This window comes from Peromyscus eremicus, unplaced genomic scaffold (genome assembly GCF_949786415.1).
Source record: "Peromyscus eremicus unplaced genomic scaffold, PerEre_H2_v1 PerEre#2#unplaced_269, whole genome shotgun sequence".
NCBI classification, from domain to species: Eukaryota; Metazoa; Chordata; class Mammalia; order Rodentia; family Cricetidae; genus Peromyscus; species Peromyscus eremicus.
This window is the reverse complement of record NW_026734505.1, coordinates 219,500-239,528: the sequence shown is the minus strand read 5'-3', so window position 1 is coordinate 239,528 and position 20,029 is coordinate 219,500. Positions and strand designations below refer to the sequence as shown.

The 20,029-nt window shown below is 44.2% G+C and overlaps 1 protein-coding gene across 3 annotated transcripts in view; it reads right to left on the bottom strand.

Moving 5' to 3' along the window:
• Positions 1-3,505: 3,505 nt before the first annotated feature.
• Positions 3,506-20,029, bottom strand: part of LOC131901736 (STAM-binding protein-like) — a 43,322-nt gene continuing 26,798 nt past the window's right edge. For all 3 annotated transcript variants that reach the window (XM_059252818.1, XM_059252821.1, XM_059252819.1), the window contains 10 exons: positions 18,838-18,920; positions 17,672-17,880; positions 15,138-15,210; positions 14,792-14,881; positions 14,073-14,364; positions 11,615-11,739; positions 10,735-10,872; positions 7,600-7,712; positions 6,584-6,683; positions 3,506-4,452 (listed from right to left, as the gene is read on the bottom strand). In XM_059252818.1, the coding sequence (XP_059108801.1) occupies positions 4,396-4,452; positions 6,584-6,683; positions 7,600-7,712; positions 10,735-10,872; positions 11,615-11,739; positions 14,073-14,364; positions 14,792-14,881; positions 15,138-15,210; positions 17,672-17,880; positions 18,838-18,920 (1,280 nt within the window). In that variant the 3' untranslated portion in view covers positions 3,506-4,395. The remainder of the gene's footprint in view (positions 4,453-6,583; positions 6,684-7,599; positions 7,713-10,734; positions 10,873-11,614; positions 11,740-14,072; positions 14,365-14,791; positions 14,882-15,137; positions 15,211-17,671; positions 17,881-18,837; positions 18,921-20,029) is intronic.

Below are 20,029 nucleotides of genomic sequence, written 5' to 3'. Positions count from 1 at the left end.
CTTTTATTTTTAGGTAGTGTCTATCTTTGAATTTGAGATGTGTTTCTTGTATGCAGCAGAAAGATGGGTCCTGCTTTCGTATCCATTCTGTAAGCCTATGTCTTTTTATAGGTGAATTAAGTCCATTGATATTGAGGGATATTAATGTCCAGTGATTGTTCATTCCTGTTATTTTTTGGTGGTGATGTGTGTGTACTTTTCTTCGTTGGGGTTTACTGCTGTGGCTTTATCTATTGCCTGTGTTTTCGAGGGTGTATCTGACTTCCTTAGGTTGGAATTTTCCTTCTAGTGCTTTCTGTAGGGCTGGATTTGTGGATAAATATTGTTTAAATCTGGCTTTGTCATGGAATGTCTTGTTCACTCCATCTATGATGATTGAAAGTTTTGCTGGGTATATTAGTCTAGGCTGACATCCATGGTCTCTTAGTGTCTGCATTACATCTGTCCAGGACCTTCTGGCTTTCAAAGTCTCCATTGAGAAATCGGGTGTTATTCTGATAGGTTTGCCTTTATATGTCACTTGGCCTTTTTCCTTTGCTGCTCTTAATATTCTTTCTTTATTCTGTACGTTTAATTGTTTAATTATTATGTGGCGAGGGGACTTTTTTTGGGGGTCTAGTCCGTTTGGTGTTCTATAGGCTTCCTGTATCTTCATAGGCATTTCCTTCTTTAAGTTGGGAAAGTTTTCTTCTATGATCTTGTTGAATATATTTTCTGTGCCCTTGAGTTGGTATTCTTCTCCTTCTTCTACCCCTATTATTCGTAGGTTTGGTCTTTTCATGGTGTCCCAAATTTCTTGGACATTTTGGTTCATGACTTTGTTGACTTTAGTGTTTTCTTTGACTGATGAATCTATTTCTTCTATTGTATCTTCAACACTAGAGATTCTCTCTTCTATCTCTTGCATTCTGTTGATTATACTTGCATCTGAAGTTCCCAATCATTTTCTCAGATTTTCTATTTCCAGCATTCCCTCTGTTTGTGTCTTCTTCATTTTTTCTATTTCCCTTTTCAGGTCTTGGACTGTTTCCTTCATTTGTTTCATTGATTTTTCTTGATTTTCTTTCAGTATTTTATTGTTCTCTTCCAGGACTTTTTTGATTTCTTCTAATTTGTTTGCCCTTTCCTCTAGTTGTTTACAGCATTCTTCACATTTTTTTGTCTTTTTCTCTACACAATCCTCTAGCTTCTTCATGATGACATTCATAAGGCTATTTTCTTCTGCTTCTTCCAATTTCTGATGTTCAGGTCTAGGTGTTGGAGGAGGGCTAGGGCCTGATGATGGTATATTGCTATTCATTTTGTTGTATGTGTTTCTGCCTTGACGTCTGCCCATCTCCTTGTGGTTCGTTCTTGTCCTTATCCACACACTTGGTTCAGACAGAGCTGACAGATTCAGGAAGTCTCTCTCTCTTGTCCAGATGGGAGCTCTCTTGTCCAAATTGGAAGTCCGGGGCAGGATGGGAACTCTTGTTCAGAAGGGATGTCCGGGGGAGGATGGGTGCTCTCCTCTCTCCCTCTCTCTCTCTCTCTCTCTCTCTCTCTCTCTCTCTCTCCTCCAGATGGGAAATCCGGGGCAAGCTGGGAGCTGGGGGCCAGCCTCTAAGTCTCAAGAAGAGGCTTGGGGCTGGGGCAGATGGGCGTGGGGTCAGGGCGTGGAGACTGCAGGGTCTGCCAGGGGTCTTGGAGAAGGGGATCCTTCCCGGTGGGGCTAGAAGGGAACTTGCCCGGTGACCACAACCTGGGGCCAAGTGGGACAGATCTTCCCGAGTGACTGGTGCCCAGGGATGGGGTTGGGGGCAAGTTAGGGGACTCACCTGTGCTTCAGAAGGGAAGTCCAGGGCAAGATGGGAGCTGGGAGCTGGGGGCCGGCCTCTAAGTCTCAGGAAGAGGCTTGGGGCTCAGGCGGATGGGGGTGGGGGCAGGGCGTGGAGACTGCAGGGTCTGCCACGGGTCTTGGAGAAGGGGATCCTTCCTGGTGGGGCTAGAAGGGAACCTGCCCTGTGACCAGAACCTGGGGCCAAGTTGGGCAGGTCTTCCCCGGAGTGGCTGGTGCCCAGGGATGGTGTCGGGGGCAAGTTAGGGGACTCACCTGTGCTTCAGAAGGGAAGTCCAGGGCAAGATGGGAGCTGGGAGCTGGGGGCCGGCCTCTAAGTCTCAGGAAGAGGCTTGGGGCTCAGGCAGATGGGCGTGGGGGCAGGGCGTGGAGACTGCAGGGTCTGCCAGGGGTCTTAGAGAAGGGGATCCTTCCCAGTGGGGCTAGAAGGGAACCTGCCCTGTGACCAGAACCTGGGGCCAAGTTGGGCAGGTCTTCCCCGGAGTGGCTGGTGCCCAGGGATGGGGTCGGCGGCAAGCTAGGGCACTCACCTGTGCTTCAGAAGTGAAGTCCAGGGCAAGATGGGATCTGGGGGCTGGCCTCTAAGTCTTAGGAAGAGGCTTGGGGCTCAGGCGGATGGGGGTGGGGGCAGGGCGTGGAGACTGCAGGGTCTGCCCGGTGGGGCTAGAAGGGAACCTTCCCAGTGCCCAGAACCTGGGACCAAGTTAGGCAGGTCTTCCCCGGAGTGGCTGGTGCCCAGGGATGGGGTCGGGGGCAAGTTAGGGGACTCACCTGTCCTTCAGAAGGGAAGTCCAGGGCAAGATGGGAGCTGGGGGCCGGCCTCTAAGTCTCAGGAAGAGGTTTGGGGCTCAGGCGGATGGGCTTGGGGCAGGGCGTGGAGACTGCAGGGTCTGCCAGGGGTCTTAGAGAAGGGGATCCTTCCCGGTGGGGATAGAAGGGAACCTGCCCTGTGACCAGAACCTGGGGCCAAGTTGGGCAGGTCTACCCGGGAGTGGCTGGTGCTTAGGGATGGGGTCGGGGGCAAGCTAGGGCACTCACCTGTGCTTCAGAAGGGAAGTCCCGATTCATACTTCTTTAGGGGGAAGGAGGAGTCATTTTTCTTTAGGGGTGTAGAAAATGGGAAGTTGCCCATGATTCAATAGAACCCCACAAGCATGCACATGCAAGAAACCCTGATTAAACTCAGTGGGTTGTTCAAAATAGAAAACAGGGCAGGCAACTTGGCTTCATACAACAAGACCCTTGACACCAAGCCTGACAAGTTTAGAATAGGGGTTTCAGATGGGGTTGGAGGAGCGTGGGTGAGGGAGGTGAGGACTAAGTATGACCAAGATCAATTATAGACATACAGAACAATGTCAGATGCTTAAAATTTAAAACCACAGCAATGAAATGTTTAATCCCAACCCTTGAGAAGCAGAAGTAGGTGAGTTTTTGTAAGTTCCAGGTCAGCCTGGACTATAAAGTGAATTTCAGACTAGACATTGCTTCACACTGAGACCCAGTCACAATAAATAAGAAAGACAGAAAAATGAAAAAGGAAATAAAGGAGAAACAGGCAACTAGGACAAGGTTGCCCACCAGTACCTACTAATCCTATTAGCTGGCAATCACACCTCTCACTTAACATGGTTATGTGACTCCTGATCAGAAGGAAGACTCAAGAGCTTGACACGAAACTCAACTTTAATTACAGAACTAAATAGAATTTTTAAGAAACTACAAATCTGTTTCAAAACACACTTATATAAAGAAAATACAAGTTTCTGTGAAATTTATGGGAAATTTCTAGACAGGGCCAATGTGAGCAGAGAGTGTGCGCCCGAGCACAGTTCATGTGAGCTGCTTTGGCCAGACTGTCACTGGCAGTGAATTTGTCTCAGCATCCCTTGTGCAGGACAGCATTTTTATTTGCAGTTTGCTGTAAGCATTAGCTTCAGTGGTGAGTTCATCACAGCTAGGGAACTTTACATACTTCAAAACAAGCTTTTTAGGTAAGTAGACTTCTCTCTCTTGGCCAAACATCCTTTAGAGTTGTGTTGTAGCCAGAGTGGTCACTCAGGAGGACTGTCTTCAGGACAGTGAGCGTTGGCATTACAACCTGTCCTCTAGGCTCCCTGAGGCAGGTGAGGCAAGCCAGCAAGTGCGTGCATTGGGCCCTTACTCCTATACTGGATCCTGGCCAGAAAATATCATCTAAAACTAATAACAAGTAAACTATATAATAAAATCAATTTCTAGTCATTATGAATGACTGATATACTATTCTAATTCATTAATAGAGCACACATCAGTGTCTTCCTCTGGGCTCTGTGAATGAGTATAGTGTGCCATTCATACACACCAGTGAACATACATGACAAAGATGTAACATACATGAAACAGATGTAACATACACAACATAGATTGAACACATATACATATACACATACACCATCCTACATTCACTCACATATAAACAAAATACACACGCACAATACACACACACACACACACACACACACACACACACACACACACACACAGGCTCCCACTGATGTAGGTGTGTGGGATTTAACTCATCGCAAATCTGTGACAGTCACCAGGCTGTTTTGGATGGTGACGTGACTGCAGTCCTGCAATTGGAGAAAAGGAAATGTGGTTAAGGCATGGACAACTCCTGTTTTGAAACAGCTTATACCTTTTATATTATACCAAAAGAGAGCTTCATGTGACCCAGGCTAGAACACGTAACCTAGGTATGCCAGAGGGATCCTGAAATTACTCTCTTGCCACTAGCTCCAAAGTGCTGGATTATGGGCAAACACCACCATGGCAGATTTCAGTAGTTCTGGGAAATGAGTCCAGGGCCTGGTGCTTGAAACAGGAGCACTCTCCCAACTGAGCCACATCCCAAGCAATAAGCCTCTGATTGGAGAAGCTCACTGAAGTTACATAGTTCTCATCCTAGCACTGAAATCCTGATGTCAATAGAAGCAATGTCAAAAGATCTGGCACCCAACACTCCTACCAAGTTCTCCACATGGTCGGATTCAGTGTCTCCCCGTGTATCTTTGCATCTATTTTCCAGAGTCACTTGTGAAACATTCCTTTATTAAAAGGGACCAGGAATTTCAGTGCAGTATTGGAATCATGATGTCAATCAGATGGTAAAGGGGACCTAATAGTCCTTGAGGAGATACTCACACTTGGCATACAAAGTCATAAGGATTTACCAATCTGAAAGCCTGGTTATGTAGCCTCAGCTGGCCTCAAACTTGTGATCTCCTGCGGCAGCTGTCTAAGTGCTGGCGCTACAGGTGTGCTTCACCATGGTCGGGTTTGGAGGAGGTCTTGCCAATTGGGAACTTGAGAACTGGTGTTTTAGACATTTTTTTTTAACTTGTGCAACATCTTTCAAAATTCTAGCACCTAATCATTTTGTATTCCAAGATAGAGCTATCTATTTTTTAACAGATCTTTTTTAGAAAGATCTTCCCCACATTCAACTGAAAACCTGGTTTGATCCATGAGACTAGAAAACAGGGACTGGAGTATATGGTACAGTGTTTAACAACACCCACTGCTCTTGCAGGGAAGTGGGCAGTGAGCAATGGCTTGACTCCAGATCTAGGACATCTGCCAACTTCTAATCACACAGGCACTAAACTCATGTGAAAATGCAAATAGAAAGAGAATTAAAGTCAAAACAGGGTCTACTTTTAAAAGACTACACAATGAAGTTAAAGAAATAAAAATAATGAAATAAAAGTATATATATAGATATATATAGATAGATATATATATAGATATATACTTTTTAAAGAAAGCTGAAGTTTCCTTAGGTCTTATTTTACTGTTAGGATCAGGAGTATGATGCAAACTATATATAAATACACACACGCGTTCAGTATGATACATAGAAAACACATACAGAGTTCAACCACTTGGAATTAGCACTCTGATCTCAGTATCTTAGCCTTCCTTCAATCTCTGTGCTGTATCCCTGAATCTTATATATTTTATAGGACTGGGTTCTGGTCTTTTCACTATGTTGTTGCATTCCTTCTGAATCAAAGTGGATGAAAAAGTCCAGGTTAATGTGAAGTAAAGTGCCAGAATCTCATTGATCTGAGGCTGATCTGAGGCCCTGAGGCCTGATCACACTAAGTGTGTTGTTATCACAGATACAAACTGGGAGAAAAAAACCACCTCCCTAGGCAGGTGAGCACAAAACTTCAGAATGAAATATGCTTAATTTATCTATCTTACATGGCTTTTTCTTTGGCATTCTGATCACCCTCTGAAACCTAGTAACTGACATTGATGAAGAACAAATGAATAAGTAATAAGCCTTGAATAAGCTAATGGATTCCATACTTTGTGGGTTATTTCTTTTCCCCATGTTACTGGGGATGGAATCCAAGGTATCAAGCATGCTGAGGACACACTCTGCCCCTAAGTCCACCCCAGTCCCTCTTCCTTTATCCTCTCAGCAGCCTGTAAAGTACATAGTATTAGTATCCCCAGTTATCAGGAAAAATGGTCCAGATGGCCAGCACCCTCAAAGACAGTAAATGACCAGGTTGCAAATATAAGAAACTGATATCCACAGCCCACTGCTTCCTAGATACATGGTTATTATGGATTTCTAGGAAGGTGGGTGATGAGGTTGATCTTCCATGAGGATCAAAAAGATGTTCAATCATATCAGCTCTATGTCCTGGCTGGGAATATGGCCTTGATTTCTTGTACACAGATACATACACAGAAGAGAGCTGAGTCCTGATTATGAGAATGAAATCCTCTCTTGGGACAGAATTCTATTACTTTTAATCCATAAGATGTTAATGTAAAAATTCCGACTCTGAAATGAGAAAAAGTAAAATTACAGTCGAGCAGATATCCCCCGTCTCTTTCTTTTCTCTCCTCTCCATCTTTCCTCTTGTCCCCCTTCTTTTCCTTTCTTTTCCTCCTCTTCCTCCTCCCCTTTCTCTTCACCTTTCTACCCTTCTCTCCTCCTCTCTTCCTTCTCTCCTCTTCTCTGTACAACTCTTCCTCCATCATAGACCATGTGGAACTCCTTCTCCTATTCCTAGTCATCATTGTCATTGTCCTGTTAGACCTTGTCTTCTTTGTCATAGTCTCAACCACCCTCCCTCCCCCTCTCTTTCTTCTCCTCCTCATCCTTTTCTTGTCCTCCTCCTCCTTCCTCTCCTTCTTTTCACCCCTGTACGTGTACCGCCCTCTCTGTCTCACTCTCTCTGGATCCCTTTCTTGGCCTAATGATGCAAAGGAACTCAACAGTAGAAATGAGAAGGAAGAAGAATCAAACAAAAAGATAGGTCTGTTAGGGCAATAATTTTGAGTAGCAAGTTGGGGGTGTGCTGAAACCAGGGTCCAATAGCCCCTGTGAGACAATATCCAGTGTACAAAAATTTATTACAAAACAAAACAAGATGATTCATTGCTTTCTCAACATTAGCTCTGCCGAGAAACTCAGATTAACATGACATTGGGAATGATAAGAGATGACACTCGTATGCAGTGTCCAGTGTGGAATTTCTTTAACCTCTGGCTCTTGAAGTCACTTCTTGAAGATGGAGCCCAGCAATGGTGTCAGCACGTCTTTTAAGAGCAGCTGGTTTTAATTAGAATATGTACCTTAAAGGGAGGCTTTCATAGCAATCACTTAAGACACTCTGGATATTCATTTTCACAGTGTTCTGAGCCATGGAGCATTTTGCTCTTGTACCATCCAGACCTGAATCCTACATACTCACTGTTTATACTTGGGTGCACACACCACTGCAATGGATTCTGGGAGCATCTTCTGGTAACAAAAATGAGTGTGTAAATCCACACTCGACAAGAAGGCTGTCTGGGTTGGATGGGTCTGAGAAGACAAAAGAAGCCAAGAATTCCCAGTGAGCCCCATGCCTGATCCACAAAGGAAAGCAGTCCCGAGGAGCTTCAACAACTGGTTCCCACCATGAATCCCGAAATCACGCCAGGAAAACACTCTGGTCTACTAGGTGGAGAAGGAAGAAGGAATTATCTCTTTTGTCTTCCTGATCCATAAAGGTCCTAAGCTGGTCATTCACTGAGGACAAGATCCCTTTATTCATCCAAGCCTAGTTATACTGACTGCCTAAAGAGTAACCAAGTTTTGTCCTTCAGCATCTAACTTACCTCTGCTTCCCTCCTGCTAACAGCAGACTCTGATTCCATCTCCCTCAGAGTTCCCATGACTACTTCAAACATCAGTTCAACAGACTCTCAGGGTCTTCAGCTCCAAGCCTTCAAACCTGCCTCTGAGACCTCCCTATGTGATTTCTCCCTGTTAAGAGGAGACCCTTCTGCCCTTCGGGTGTGGTGCTGTAAACACTACTGCCACATTATCTTACCCCTCTTTCCTTCCCTTCCCTCCCCTCCTTCACTTGCTCACCAGGTGTAAACACACATCAAACAACTGCATGCCAGAATGGGGAGGAACCTTGCAGATGTTAAGCCAAGAAAGCCAGATGTGAAAGTCATGTATCTATCCATTGCATTTCAGGACATAAGCAAATATGAAGTACTGATAGCAGGGAGGGGGCACACTTAGGAGATTAACTCTATAGAGATCAAAGTAGAGACAGTTAGAGCAAGAGGGGGATCAGTCTCAGAGGAAGGAATTTGGAAAGATGGACCAGGCTCTCAGCAAATTCCTCTTTCCTCAAGGAGTCATTAAACTCTGCTGTTCATATATGTACACTACAAGTAAGCTATATTTTAAAATATCAAGCACTTGTAAAACTAAAAGTCAAAGAAAAAACTAAAGTGAAGGAAACAAAAAATAACTAGACAAAATCATGATGAAACCATTTCCCAATTCTTGTACATGTCCGTACTCTGTTAACCCAACTCTACAAAAAGCAGCCTCATCTCTCTCCCTTTCGCTTAGAATCTTGGCCTAGATAGATGTGATCCTCAATATGGCAGTCCTGACAAGCTCCACAATAGCAGTAATTTCATCAGATGACTTTGTTTTCAAGCCACGGTCTGCCTGTGTAGCACAGGTTGGTGCCAAAGTCACCATCCAGCAGGCCCACCTTCCTGAAGGCTAGGCTTCCAGGACTGTGCCGTACACCAAGCTTTCCATGTCTTCTTTAAACCTTGCAGTCTCTACCAACCAAGGCGTAAAAGTCATTAGCCACCATTCTCAATGAGCTGATCCTCTTCTGTTGGAGCCTGTCCCTGGGTCACATACTGAACTCATTCCCCCACTGTCCCTGCTGTGCATCTTCTGTGAACCCCATAACCATTTCTCCTGCAGCCTGTGTCTCTGTCATCCCCCACTGTGTTCCCGCTCTCCTCATTAGATCTCCTCCTCAGCTGTCAGCCAATCACTTCTCTTGCTGTCAACACTCCTTATTTACCAGGTTTTCTGGACCACCTCCATTCAGAAGCCACACAGATTCCTCTCCTACCTTCACTGGGCTTCCCCAAACCTCCATCCAACTGCCAGCAAAGGCTCCATAGATGTGATATCTCACAAGTGCCTTAAATTCCACAAGGTAGGACTGAACCCCACTTCCAAAGTCCATCTTCCTCTAGATGCCCTACTCATGCTTATGATAACTACCATCCCCATGGGTCCCACTCCAAGCCTGCCCTGTCACAGACTGGACAACCTCTATTCCTCAGCCCCTGGATCCCTGAAATCCCACATTCCTGTGCACATGGCCATCACCCTCTCATCGTCATTGGAAGTCACCAGCTCCCAAATGTTAACTGACCTCCCCACTGTTACCAGCCTTGCAATTCCTTCATTTTACCTTCTGTATCTGGCTTTGATCACATCATTGTTCTGCCCAGAACACCCAAAGAGTTCTCCCTTTACTCAAAAACAGGTCTGTTCTTTCTGCCCTCACCCGACAATGGAGAGCATGGCTCTGAAGGGTCATGTCAACACAAATCTGCCATCCTTTCCTAATATCAACCACAAATCCCAACGGACAAGACTGCTCACTGATGCAGGACCACTTCCCCAGGAAGCTCTCCTTGGGCTTCTTTGTAAGTCATTATAAGTCACCTCAAGTGGGACTCCTCTTTCCATGAAACCCACAGTGCCCTATATTTATCTCCTGAAAAGTAGAATGGACTCTGCCTCATCAAAACTGGTGCTCATTTTCTGTGTGATCTCCAGGCACAAAAGGACAAATTTCCATCTGCCGTGGTATATTATTGTTAGGCAAAGCAGTAAGAATTTATGTAACTGGAGCATAAAGATACAGGAAACTGCCTCACATATCAGCAATTCCCAAGCTGTGAGTACAAAAGTACTTGTGATCTCGCAAAACCTAGAAATAACCAACTGATTGTGGCTTACACCTGTCCCATTCTAAGAGAAACTGCATGTTCTGTGAGTTTGAAGCCATGAAAATGAGAGAATCATTCAGAAGAACTCTCTAGGGAAGGAACTCTATTTCCTTCAAGATCACCACAAGCCTGCACAGCATGGCCAACTACTTGAAAATCTTGCATGAAGGTGCTCTTTTGGTGTGCACAAAGCAAGTGCTTCTCCATAAAGACAAAATGCAATCATTAGAATGAATTATCTTGACGTTAAAATACGTCCAGTCATACAGCTTTTAGGGACATGGTCTCTACACCATGTTCTCATACATCCTAGGAAAGCTACCATTATTCATCTATTCACAAAGTATTGGAACTTTGAAGAATTACTTTGAGTAAGAGATAAAATTAGTAGAGCTGGAAATACACCAGGAAACGTGCCTTTGACTCAACGCTGAAACACTAGTGACTGCATGTGCTCAGAGACAGATGATCTGGAATGGATTAACTTTGTGATGAGAAAGAAATAGGCAGTGTGTTTAGAAGAGGAGCTGCCACAGGGAGGTCAGTTTGCTTACATGAATCCAACCTAAGGTGAGAAGCCCCAGCTCTTCTTGAACAAAAAGGAGATCCTCCTCGTTCTCCATACAACAGTAATTAGACTTTCCCTTCTGCACAGGGATTATAACATGACTGATGTGGTATTCTTCCTTTTCCTGCCAAGAGAAAACAACTTGTTACAATTCCCTGGCACTGTCAACCCACTCTCTCATAACACAAGTAAGTGAAGCCCCCACCCCAGTGAATGACTCTCATCCTTCTCCCTCACCTCAGTGTTTCTCCACCTTAACTGCTCCAGTGCTTTGCTGGGAACTGTATGAAGGCACAGAGGATAAGATGAACCTGACATGTCCCTCCTAGCACATCCTGAGACTAGAGTCTTCCCTGCAGCAGGCAATAGGTCTGATTGAGGGTCTTGAAGTGTTTAATTTATATTCCAAGGCTTACCACAGAGTAGGTGGTCAGACCAGGCTACAAAAGGAACTGAGTCCTCCTCCTTTTAGAAGTAGTCAATGTGCCTGTCTCCATGTCTCATACCTGACATTCTGCCTGACAACCTGCCTGCTTTTACTTCAATGTCTCACTCTGTATGTGAGCCAGGTTTGAACTTGTAGGAAGCCTCCAGCCTCAGTTTGCCAATGACTGGGGTTACAGGCACTAGGCACCACTAGAGTGAAAATTTCTAACTATAGCACTGAAGCAAATTATTCAATTCAAGGGACTCTGAAAAGCAACCAATTGCAAAATCATCAAATTCAAGGTGGCCATGCCTTGTCATCCATGGTTCCTTCTGTGGAGTGATAAGTATAGACACAGCCCCTGGATATGTTTTCTGGGAGTCATAGGAAGCCAAGGGGGAAGAAACAGTCTCAGAACAAGGAGTTTTCATATCTTTACCAGGGTACCACATAAGACTCCGCATGTTTCCACTCCTTTTTTGGTGTTGTTTTTCGCAGAAAGCAGGAACCTATCCCATAAGTCTTTTGGAAGGATCACAGGGCGGAGGCCTTTGGAGTTCGGAACTGCAATGGAAAAGAGAAAGAAATCTGAGGTTACAGGGCCTGGTGTCCCTGAGCAGAACTCAGTCTGGTAGCCTGGAGGAAAAACACAAAGTCATTGGTATTCTCTACAGCAGCCCCTCTCCCCATGATGGAACCACAAAATAGGCAGGGAGTTTTTTTCTCCAAGCTCTGGCCACAGCTGAGTGGTAACTGTGAGCATGGTCTTTACTGTCAGCTTAAGTGGATGGAACAACATATTTTTGGGTGTGACCATGAGTTGGTTGCAAAGAAATTTCTGTGTGGGTTCACAGACTCAGTGAGCAAAGGGCCCTCTCAACTCTGGTGGGTAACATGAAGACTAAACAGGACAAACAGGCAGAGAAAATATAAACTTCTGCTGAGTCCCTCCTGGGACAGACATGTCTTCTTTATCTGTGGTTCAGATCTCCAGGTCTGCTGGCCACTGGACTCTCAGGTCTGGACTTAGTTTTCCCTGGGTCCTCATGGGTTTTGAGACTGAGTTTCACAAAATTGGCTTCCATTGTCTGTACCTTTCAGACTTAGACTGAGCCAAACTACAAGTATTCCAGAACTTCCACTTGAGGAAAGCCTGTTGTGAGCATGCTCAGTCATGCAGACCATTTTCCCCAAGAGTTTTGAGGCCACAATAAACCCCACCAGATTTCAAGAGGTTGCAGTTGCATGAAAGCATACAAAGATTTTCTCAAGGTCATACTATCACATACTGTCCCTAATAGGGTATGTCGTAGGGATGGAGGAAACCCTTGAGACCCTGGAACTACAGGGTCACCCATGGCACACACCGCCTAGAGAAGTCGCAGCCTCAAATCCAAATGTGAGTGAAAATGGTGCACTTAGCTCAGCAAAGTTCCAAGGACAGATGGCTCCACTTAGCTGGAACCAGTCATCCCTTTCCTGATTATTCTCCAGTCCAATAGGTTCCTATTGAGCAGCTTACTCTTGCTTTTTCATTACATTACACAGATGTGTAGATTGCTGAGTGCACAGGCTCACAGCTGGGAAAGGCTAACTCTTACATCTAGAAATGTGTGGATTGCTTAGTGCACAGGCTCAATTCTGGCAAAGGCCGACTCTCTCACCTGTGCCTAACTGAGACAGAGTACTAAAAATTGGCTTATAGCTCCTCCTCACTCAAGAAGAGACTTTTGACTCTTGCAAGGCAAGACAAGAATCAACCAATACTTTAGAAACATCTGAAAAGTCAGCTTTGGTGATGCACACTTGGAATTTCAACATTTGCCTGCTGAGGTGGCAGGATCTCAAGTCAAGTCTACTCAGGCTGTAAAAGTAGTTGTTACAAATGAAACAAACAACATAAACCAAATGAGATGAGATACTTGAGAACTTTTTTTCAGAAATATGTGTATTTTCCCTTTAAAATCCTTTATGTATGAACTGTGAGTGTGTTTGCACATGTCCGTGATCTGTGTTTGTTTTTCAGAATGTCCATGCTGATGTGTGAGCAAGGATGCACAGGTGCTTCAGCATATCTGCAGATGTGAACTGACTGCCTGGAGTGCTGATCTTCCCTGGCCCCTTTGGTCCAACAGAATCTCTTCTGTGCTTCTGTGTCTGCCCAGCTAGCTGTGCTGTAAGAAACCAGGTCTTCTCCTGTCTCCCTGTCCCATCTCACCTGAAAAGAACCTTGAATGTAGAGGTGGCCAAACACACCCCACTGTCACGTGCTTTCTGGAGATTCCATCTCAGGTTTGGACACTGTCACTGCTAGCGCTTCACCCACAGAGTCAACATCTCTGGCCCTACTTGAGGATTTTTTGTGAGAGTCTACCAAATGCTGAAAACATAATCTCATGCACCTGAAATTCTGTTGCCCTCACATCTCTCCATTATGTCCTAAAATTATCTGAGAGTCCAAGTTTCATAAAGTAACCATTTCTTATGATGGAAAATGATTTAGTATTTTCTTAATGTGCTTCTTCAAATCTCTACAGAGCTCAGAAAAGATGAGGATCTGAACTCAAGCAAGTTTTGAGGAAACTTATCTGAGTAAACTAAGTTAAAGGTTATTTTGACAAGACAGTTAGATGGCAGGAAGGAACAAGACAACACTCATCACAGGAGGTTCTGTTACCACAGCAAAGTGGATCCGTGGAAGCAAACGGCTGAGGACATGGACAAGGGGAAGGGACGTTCTCTGTGTTGCTCAGTGCTCTAGACCTCGGACACCTGTGCACCAGTACCGCCTTACTTTACTGGAGAGCTGCAGTCTCAGTTTTGTGTGGCTGACCCAGATGCAATGGGAAACACTTATACACAAGTCATTTCCAAGTCATGGACCTGTGGTGACTCACCTGGGCTTTTCGCCACCTTAGTCTCCCCAGGAGTGTCTGCTGAAGGGGTGGGGGTTATCTCCTCGATGGCTTCCTGTGGGCCACACACCACTGTTTGTTTCACAGGTGTGCTTCCTCCTGAAGGCTCTTCAGACTTTGTAGATGTTGGTGTCAGGCTGGGGCCCACCTTTCCACGACTCATAAGTCTTTGTAGAAGAGAGTTGAATTTGGGGAAGTCTCGGGAGTTTCGTCTATGATATTTTCTATGCTTCCCGAACCCCTTGTTTTTTGCCTCTTCCTCTTTTCTTTTCATCTACAGAAAGAAAAACAGATTTAGGTTACATCTTCAAATCCCAGAAGAAAAAGCCTTACCAGCAAAAAAGATTTTCAAAGTATAGGTCTGTTTAGGTCTGACATCTCAGCTTAGGGCTCATGGAGCAGCAGTTCTATGGAGAACAGCCACCACCACCTTAGTCAGTTCCTGTATAGCCTTCTTCAGTAACAACCAAGTCTCAATATTCTCAGAGTCCTACTGCACTTTGTGTGTGTGTGTGTGTGTGTGTGTGTGTGTGTGTGTGTGTGTGTGTTGGTTCACCTGGATAAAGTGCATGTGTGTTCAATTGAGTGTGGAGCCTATCCATTGCATCACAGACTCACTGAAACAACAACACAACACAACCCCAGGACACAGGCTGAGCAGGTGACACACAATCCTCCTTCCTCCATGCTCACACACTGACCTTATCTAGGTAGCCTTCATACTCCTTAGTATGATTTCTTCGGAGTGTGAATTTAAGGCTCTCAAATTTTTCAAAAATGTTATTTATAGTCTGCAATACAAAACAGAAATGAAGAATTACAACAGTTCTAATGTCAGAAAAGAGAATAAGAAAACAAGTGGGGAGAGGCATCAGTATCTCATACATGACTTGAACCCCATTTCCTGCCATCCCTCTCCTCTGTACTGCTATGCTGAGGCAGCATCAGCTCCCATCATACCCAGGGTCATGATCTGTTGCTTTTTTCTAAGTAGTTCACTGCTGTTCTGGAGATTTTAGATCAGTCACATAGACAATGAAGACTCACCTTGTTGATTTTGGATCTTATTCGAGCTGAAAGACACTTATTCGGGCCTTTTCTGAGTTTCTCCATAAAGAGTCTAAAGGAATAGAGCAGAGTGACTAAGATGGACAAAAAGTTACAAGTATCAAAATGAGGCCCTGAAGAAATTCAGGGTTTGAGAAGTTCATGGAGTGAGTAAAGGCACACCCTGAAATCCCACATCCCCTTATCCCCCAGTGCCTGGAGAGAGAAAAGTCTTCACTCTTCTATCTACTGGTACATTCAGCAAACATCAGCTATCAAGAAGTATGAAACAACCTCTGGAGGCATCACAATCCCTCACTTCAAGCTCTACTATACAGCTAAAATAATAAAAACAGCTTGATACTGTCATAAAAACATGTGGACCATGGAACTGAACTGAAGACCCTGACATTAATCCACACTCCTATGAACATATGATTTTCAATAAAGAAGCCAAAACAGTACAGTGGAAAAAAAGAAAGCATCTTCAACAAATCGTGCTGGCATAACTAGATGTCAACATGTAGAAGACTGCAAATAGATCCATATCTGTCAACGTGCACAAAACTTAAGTCCAAGTGGATCAAAGACCTCAACATATATCCAGTTACTCTGAACCTGAAAGAAGAAAGTAGGTAGTCTCAAACGCATTGGCACTGGAGATCACTTCCTAAATATAACACCAGTAGCACAGACACTGAGAGAAACAATTAATCAATGGGACCTCTTGAAACTGAGAAGCTTTTGTAGGGCAAAGGACATGGTCAACAAGACAAAACAACAGCCTACAGAATGGGAAAAGGTCTTCACCAACCCCACATCTGACAGAGGGCTGATATCCAGAACATATAAAGAACTCAAGAAATTAGATATAAAAATAACCAACAGTCCAATTAAAAAATGGGCTATAGAGCTAAACAGAGAATTCTCAATAGAAGAAGCTCAAATGGCTGAAAGACATTTAAGGAATTGCTCAACATTCTTAATCATCAGGGAAATGCAAATCAAAATGCCTCTGAGATATCCATCTTACACCCGTCAGAATGCTAAGATCAAAAACACTAAAGACAGCTTATGTTGGAGAGGATGTGGAGAAAAGGGAACACTCCTACACTGTTGGTGGGAATGCAAACTGGTACAGCCACTTTGGAAATCGTTATGGAGCTTTCTTTAAAATTGGCAATCAACCTCCCTCAAGACCCAGCTATAGCACTCCTGGGCATATACCCAAGGAATGCTCCATCATACCACAAGGACACATGCTCATCTATGTTCAAAGCAGCATGATTTGTAATAGCCAGAATGTGGAAACAACCTAGATGCCCTTCAACTGAAGAATGGATAAATAAAATGTGGTACATATACACAATGGAGTACTACTCAGAAGAGAAAAACAATGACATCATGAGACTTGCAGGCAAATGGATGGAACTAGAAAACATCATCCTGAGTGAGGTAACCCAGACTCAGAAAGACAAACCTGGTATGTACTCATAAGTGGATACTAGATGTAAAGCAAAGGATAACCAGACTGCAACTGACAACTCCAGGGAGGCTACCTAGTAAAGAGGACCCGAAGAAAGACACAGGGATCACCCAACGACAGAGAAATGGATGAGATCTACATGAGCAAACTGGGGATGGGGGGGGGGCGGTAATGGAGATCAAGGGTCAGGGGAAAGAGAGCTTAAGGGAGCAGGAGGTCCCAGCTGGATCAGAAACACAGTGGGAGAAGAAGGAAAAAGATACCATGATAAATAAAGACCCCGTGGGAATAGGAAGAAGCAGAGTGCTAGAGAGTTCCCAGAAATCCACAAAGATGCCTCCACTATAGACTACTGGAAATGGTCGAGAGAGTGCCTGAGCTGACCTACTCTGGTGATCTCAGGGCTAAATAGGACTGGTGAGACCTTTACCATCATTCCCTTCCTCAAACACACAATGTTCTTGTCATTAAGACTATAGGAGTCATTCCCTGGGGACAGCTCTGCAATCTTATTCTGCCTACCCAAGTATGGTGAACAGCTCAGGGACTGTGCTGAGCCACTCCAACACTAGGTGGTCCACAGCCCAGTCCTCTGGTGGCTGTGTAGCTACAGGAAAGGCTAACCTCTTTGCTATACCAATCAATAGGCTACAGGATGTAGAGAAGAGGAATCTGGCTCTGCCACACACAGCAATAAGCCTACGACTGGCTGCCTGGGTAGAGATAGAGCACTCAAAACACTCACCAGTGCAGACACATCCTGTTCATCTGTCAACTCTTTTGTCTAAAAGCTGGGCCCTGTGGACACAAGCTCAAGAACTCTCCTACTCATGAAGTCCCTTATATGGGATACCACCAACTTTGGTCCTCATGTCTTTGAACAGTAAGGAAAAGCATGTGTCAGATCTGCCAGAGAAATCTGTCATCTGATTAAAAGATGACTTTTTCAAGTTCCATATGGTCAGCAAGGGTAAGAAGCATGAAGAGGAGGATAGGATGAGTGAGGGATCAGTCATGGGAAAGGAGGTGGAAAACTGCAGGTTCTCACGTTGAAAATTTGTGATACATCACAAGTGCTTCCTCTGTGAGGCCTTGATTTAGCAGGACTTCTGCTTTTATCTGATAGGTCTTCAGTTCAAGGTAAGATTTCCAGGGAATGTTATTATTGATGTAAATATTCTCCAGAGAGCTTAAAAGTTGGAACTGCTCTTGGGTCAGAAGAGTGGCATTGTTATGTCTGCGAATGGTGCTCCTGATCTAAGAAAAAGAGAAGATGGGGAACATCAAAATGCATCTCCTGCCATCCTGCCATTCTAGCGGTCTAGAACACACAAACATGCACACGCACACGTGCACATGCACACATACATCTCCCTAATGAAATTAGAGTAAATAAAACACCACATTGGTGATTCAGCTCAATAAATGTATGAACAAACCCAGCCTGGGATCCTCTTACTACAGTAGTAAAGAGGTAGAGTTGGGAATAGGGATGTCTGTGTCCTTTGAAAACAATATGAAGGAGCTCTTGATTAGCATTTAACCTAAGGAACAGACCTTACACACATTCAGTGAGATTTGCACTAGAAGACATATGTAGCTATGAGTGGTTGTGCACACATCAGAGGATTGTGCTTAAGCATAAACCCAACAGTTACCACAAGGGCTTCTCCTGATGTTACCAAGGCAATCAGAGAGCACCCAAGCTTGGAGGAAACCCTATTCATGCCTTCCACAATGCAATCCCAGCTGGAAGCAAAAGGATTTGTGATGGGGTGCCCAAAGTGATTTAATTAGTATTTAGGATACTCAAGTCTCCAAGAGCCTCTGTGAGACAATGAGCAAGGAAAACTCAGTTCCTGCTATTTAAAGATTCCAGGAACTAAGGCTCAGAAGCAGCAGAAAAACAAAAAAAACCTTTGGGAACTGTGAGCTCCGTGGACCACAGCATTGCACAAGCCTTTCTTGAACCTTTCTTGGCTGTCAGTGTCTTTGAGAGCAGAAGTGTAATGAATTCTAGAGACAAACTGCTCACACTATTGACCTGCTTTCTGTGATCACACTTCTGATGAAAGACAAAGTAAGACATGTCCACCAGGGAGAAAAAAAAGTGAGGTTCGCTAGTTTAAACATAGAAAAGGGCACCAGGCTTTTACATTTGCTCCATAGGATTACATACAAATGACCTCTCTTTTCAGCAGCAATGAGACTTACCTTCTTTGGAGCTCCAGCAATGAAAGGTCCTTTAATATCTGGACAGCTCTGATGGTCTGTGAGCCAAGGTGTGAGAATATCACCTGTTACCAGATACAAGTAGTTAGGAAAGGAGCTACTTTGCTTCTCCAATGATCAATATTAGTTTATGTTAATTTACGTATTGCTAACTCACTGACCACGATGGCCATGGAGATACAGGCTTTAATCCTGCAATTTCATGGCTGAGATAGTAGTTACAACCTGAATTCTATTTTAATTTAAAAACTGGGATTAAATAAATTTTTTCAAGAGTTTACAAAGGAGATCAATTCAAGATGGCAGTGGCTGCTGGCATCCACAGGCCCATGGAGCAGCTCTAAGGAGCCTGAGAGACCCAAGGAGGGTAAGATTGGAGATAGGGCAGCAGAGGATGAATCTGAGAGAGCACAGAATCTCAAAAACAACTAAAATATGGTAGGTCATATGGGAAGATGCTTTTAAGAAGTGGTCTCATGAAATTGAAAAAAAAAAAAGAAGAAGAATAGCAGAGCAGATTCCATACATGGGCCAGAGATAAGTGAACCTACAGCTGCTGAAGCTCACACTAATGGAGATGGAGAATGGTTCATTTTCTGGATTGGGTTAGCTCAAAAAGCCTCTGGAGACTGTGCTGTAGCTGGAGGCCATGTTGGTGTCCATAAACCATGCTGCCACCAGAAACCATATGGAAGTCAATGAGCTGTGCTGCCACTGGCTGTTCCGGGTAAGGAAGCTTCTTTTGCAGTGGTAACAATGACTGTAGACTCATAGTTGAGAATGAGAAACCTATCACAGAAGCCTTTTCCCACCTTCAAATAAAAAAGGAAGCAGTCTAGACAGTAAGCCACTGAAGAGAGTCCTTAAAGTATGATAAAGATGCTGAAATGTAGCTCTTTTCAGTTGATGTCTTCCAGCAGGAGATGTGGCTGTTGAGTGTGGGGAAGGACTCAGTTATTTTAAAGGGGCTGGCCAATGAGACTTTCACCATGCTCCAATGACTACGTGGAAAACACAAATTAGAATTTATGTTTTTTTTTTCTTCTTTTGGGCAGGCACAGGGTGGGAGAATGCCTTTGGAAGGAATGGGAAGCTATTTTGATCAGGTGCATTATATAACATTGCCAAATAATCAGTAAAAATATGTTAGAAAAAATGTACAATGAATACAAAA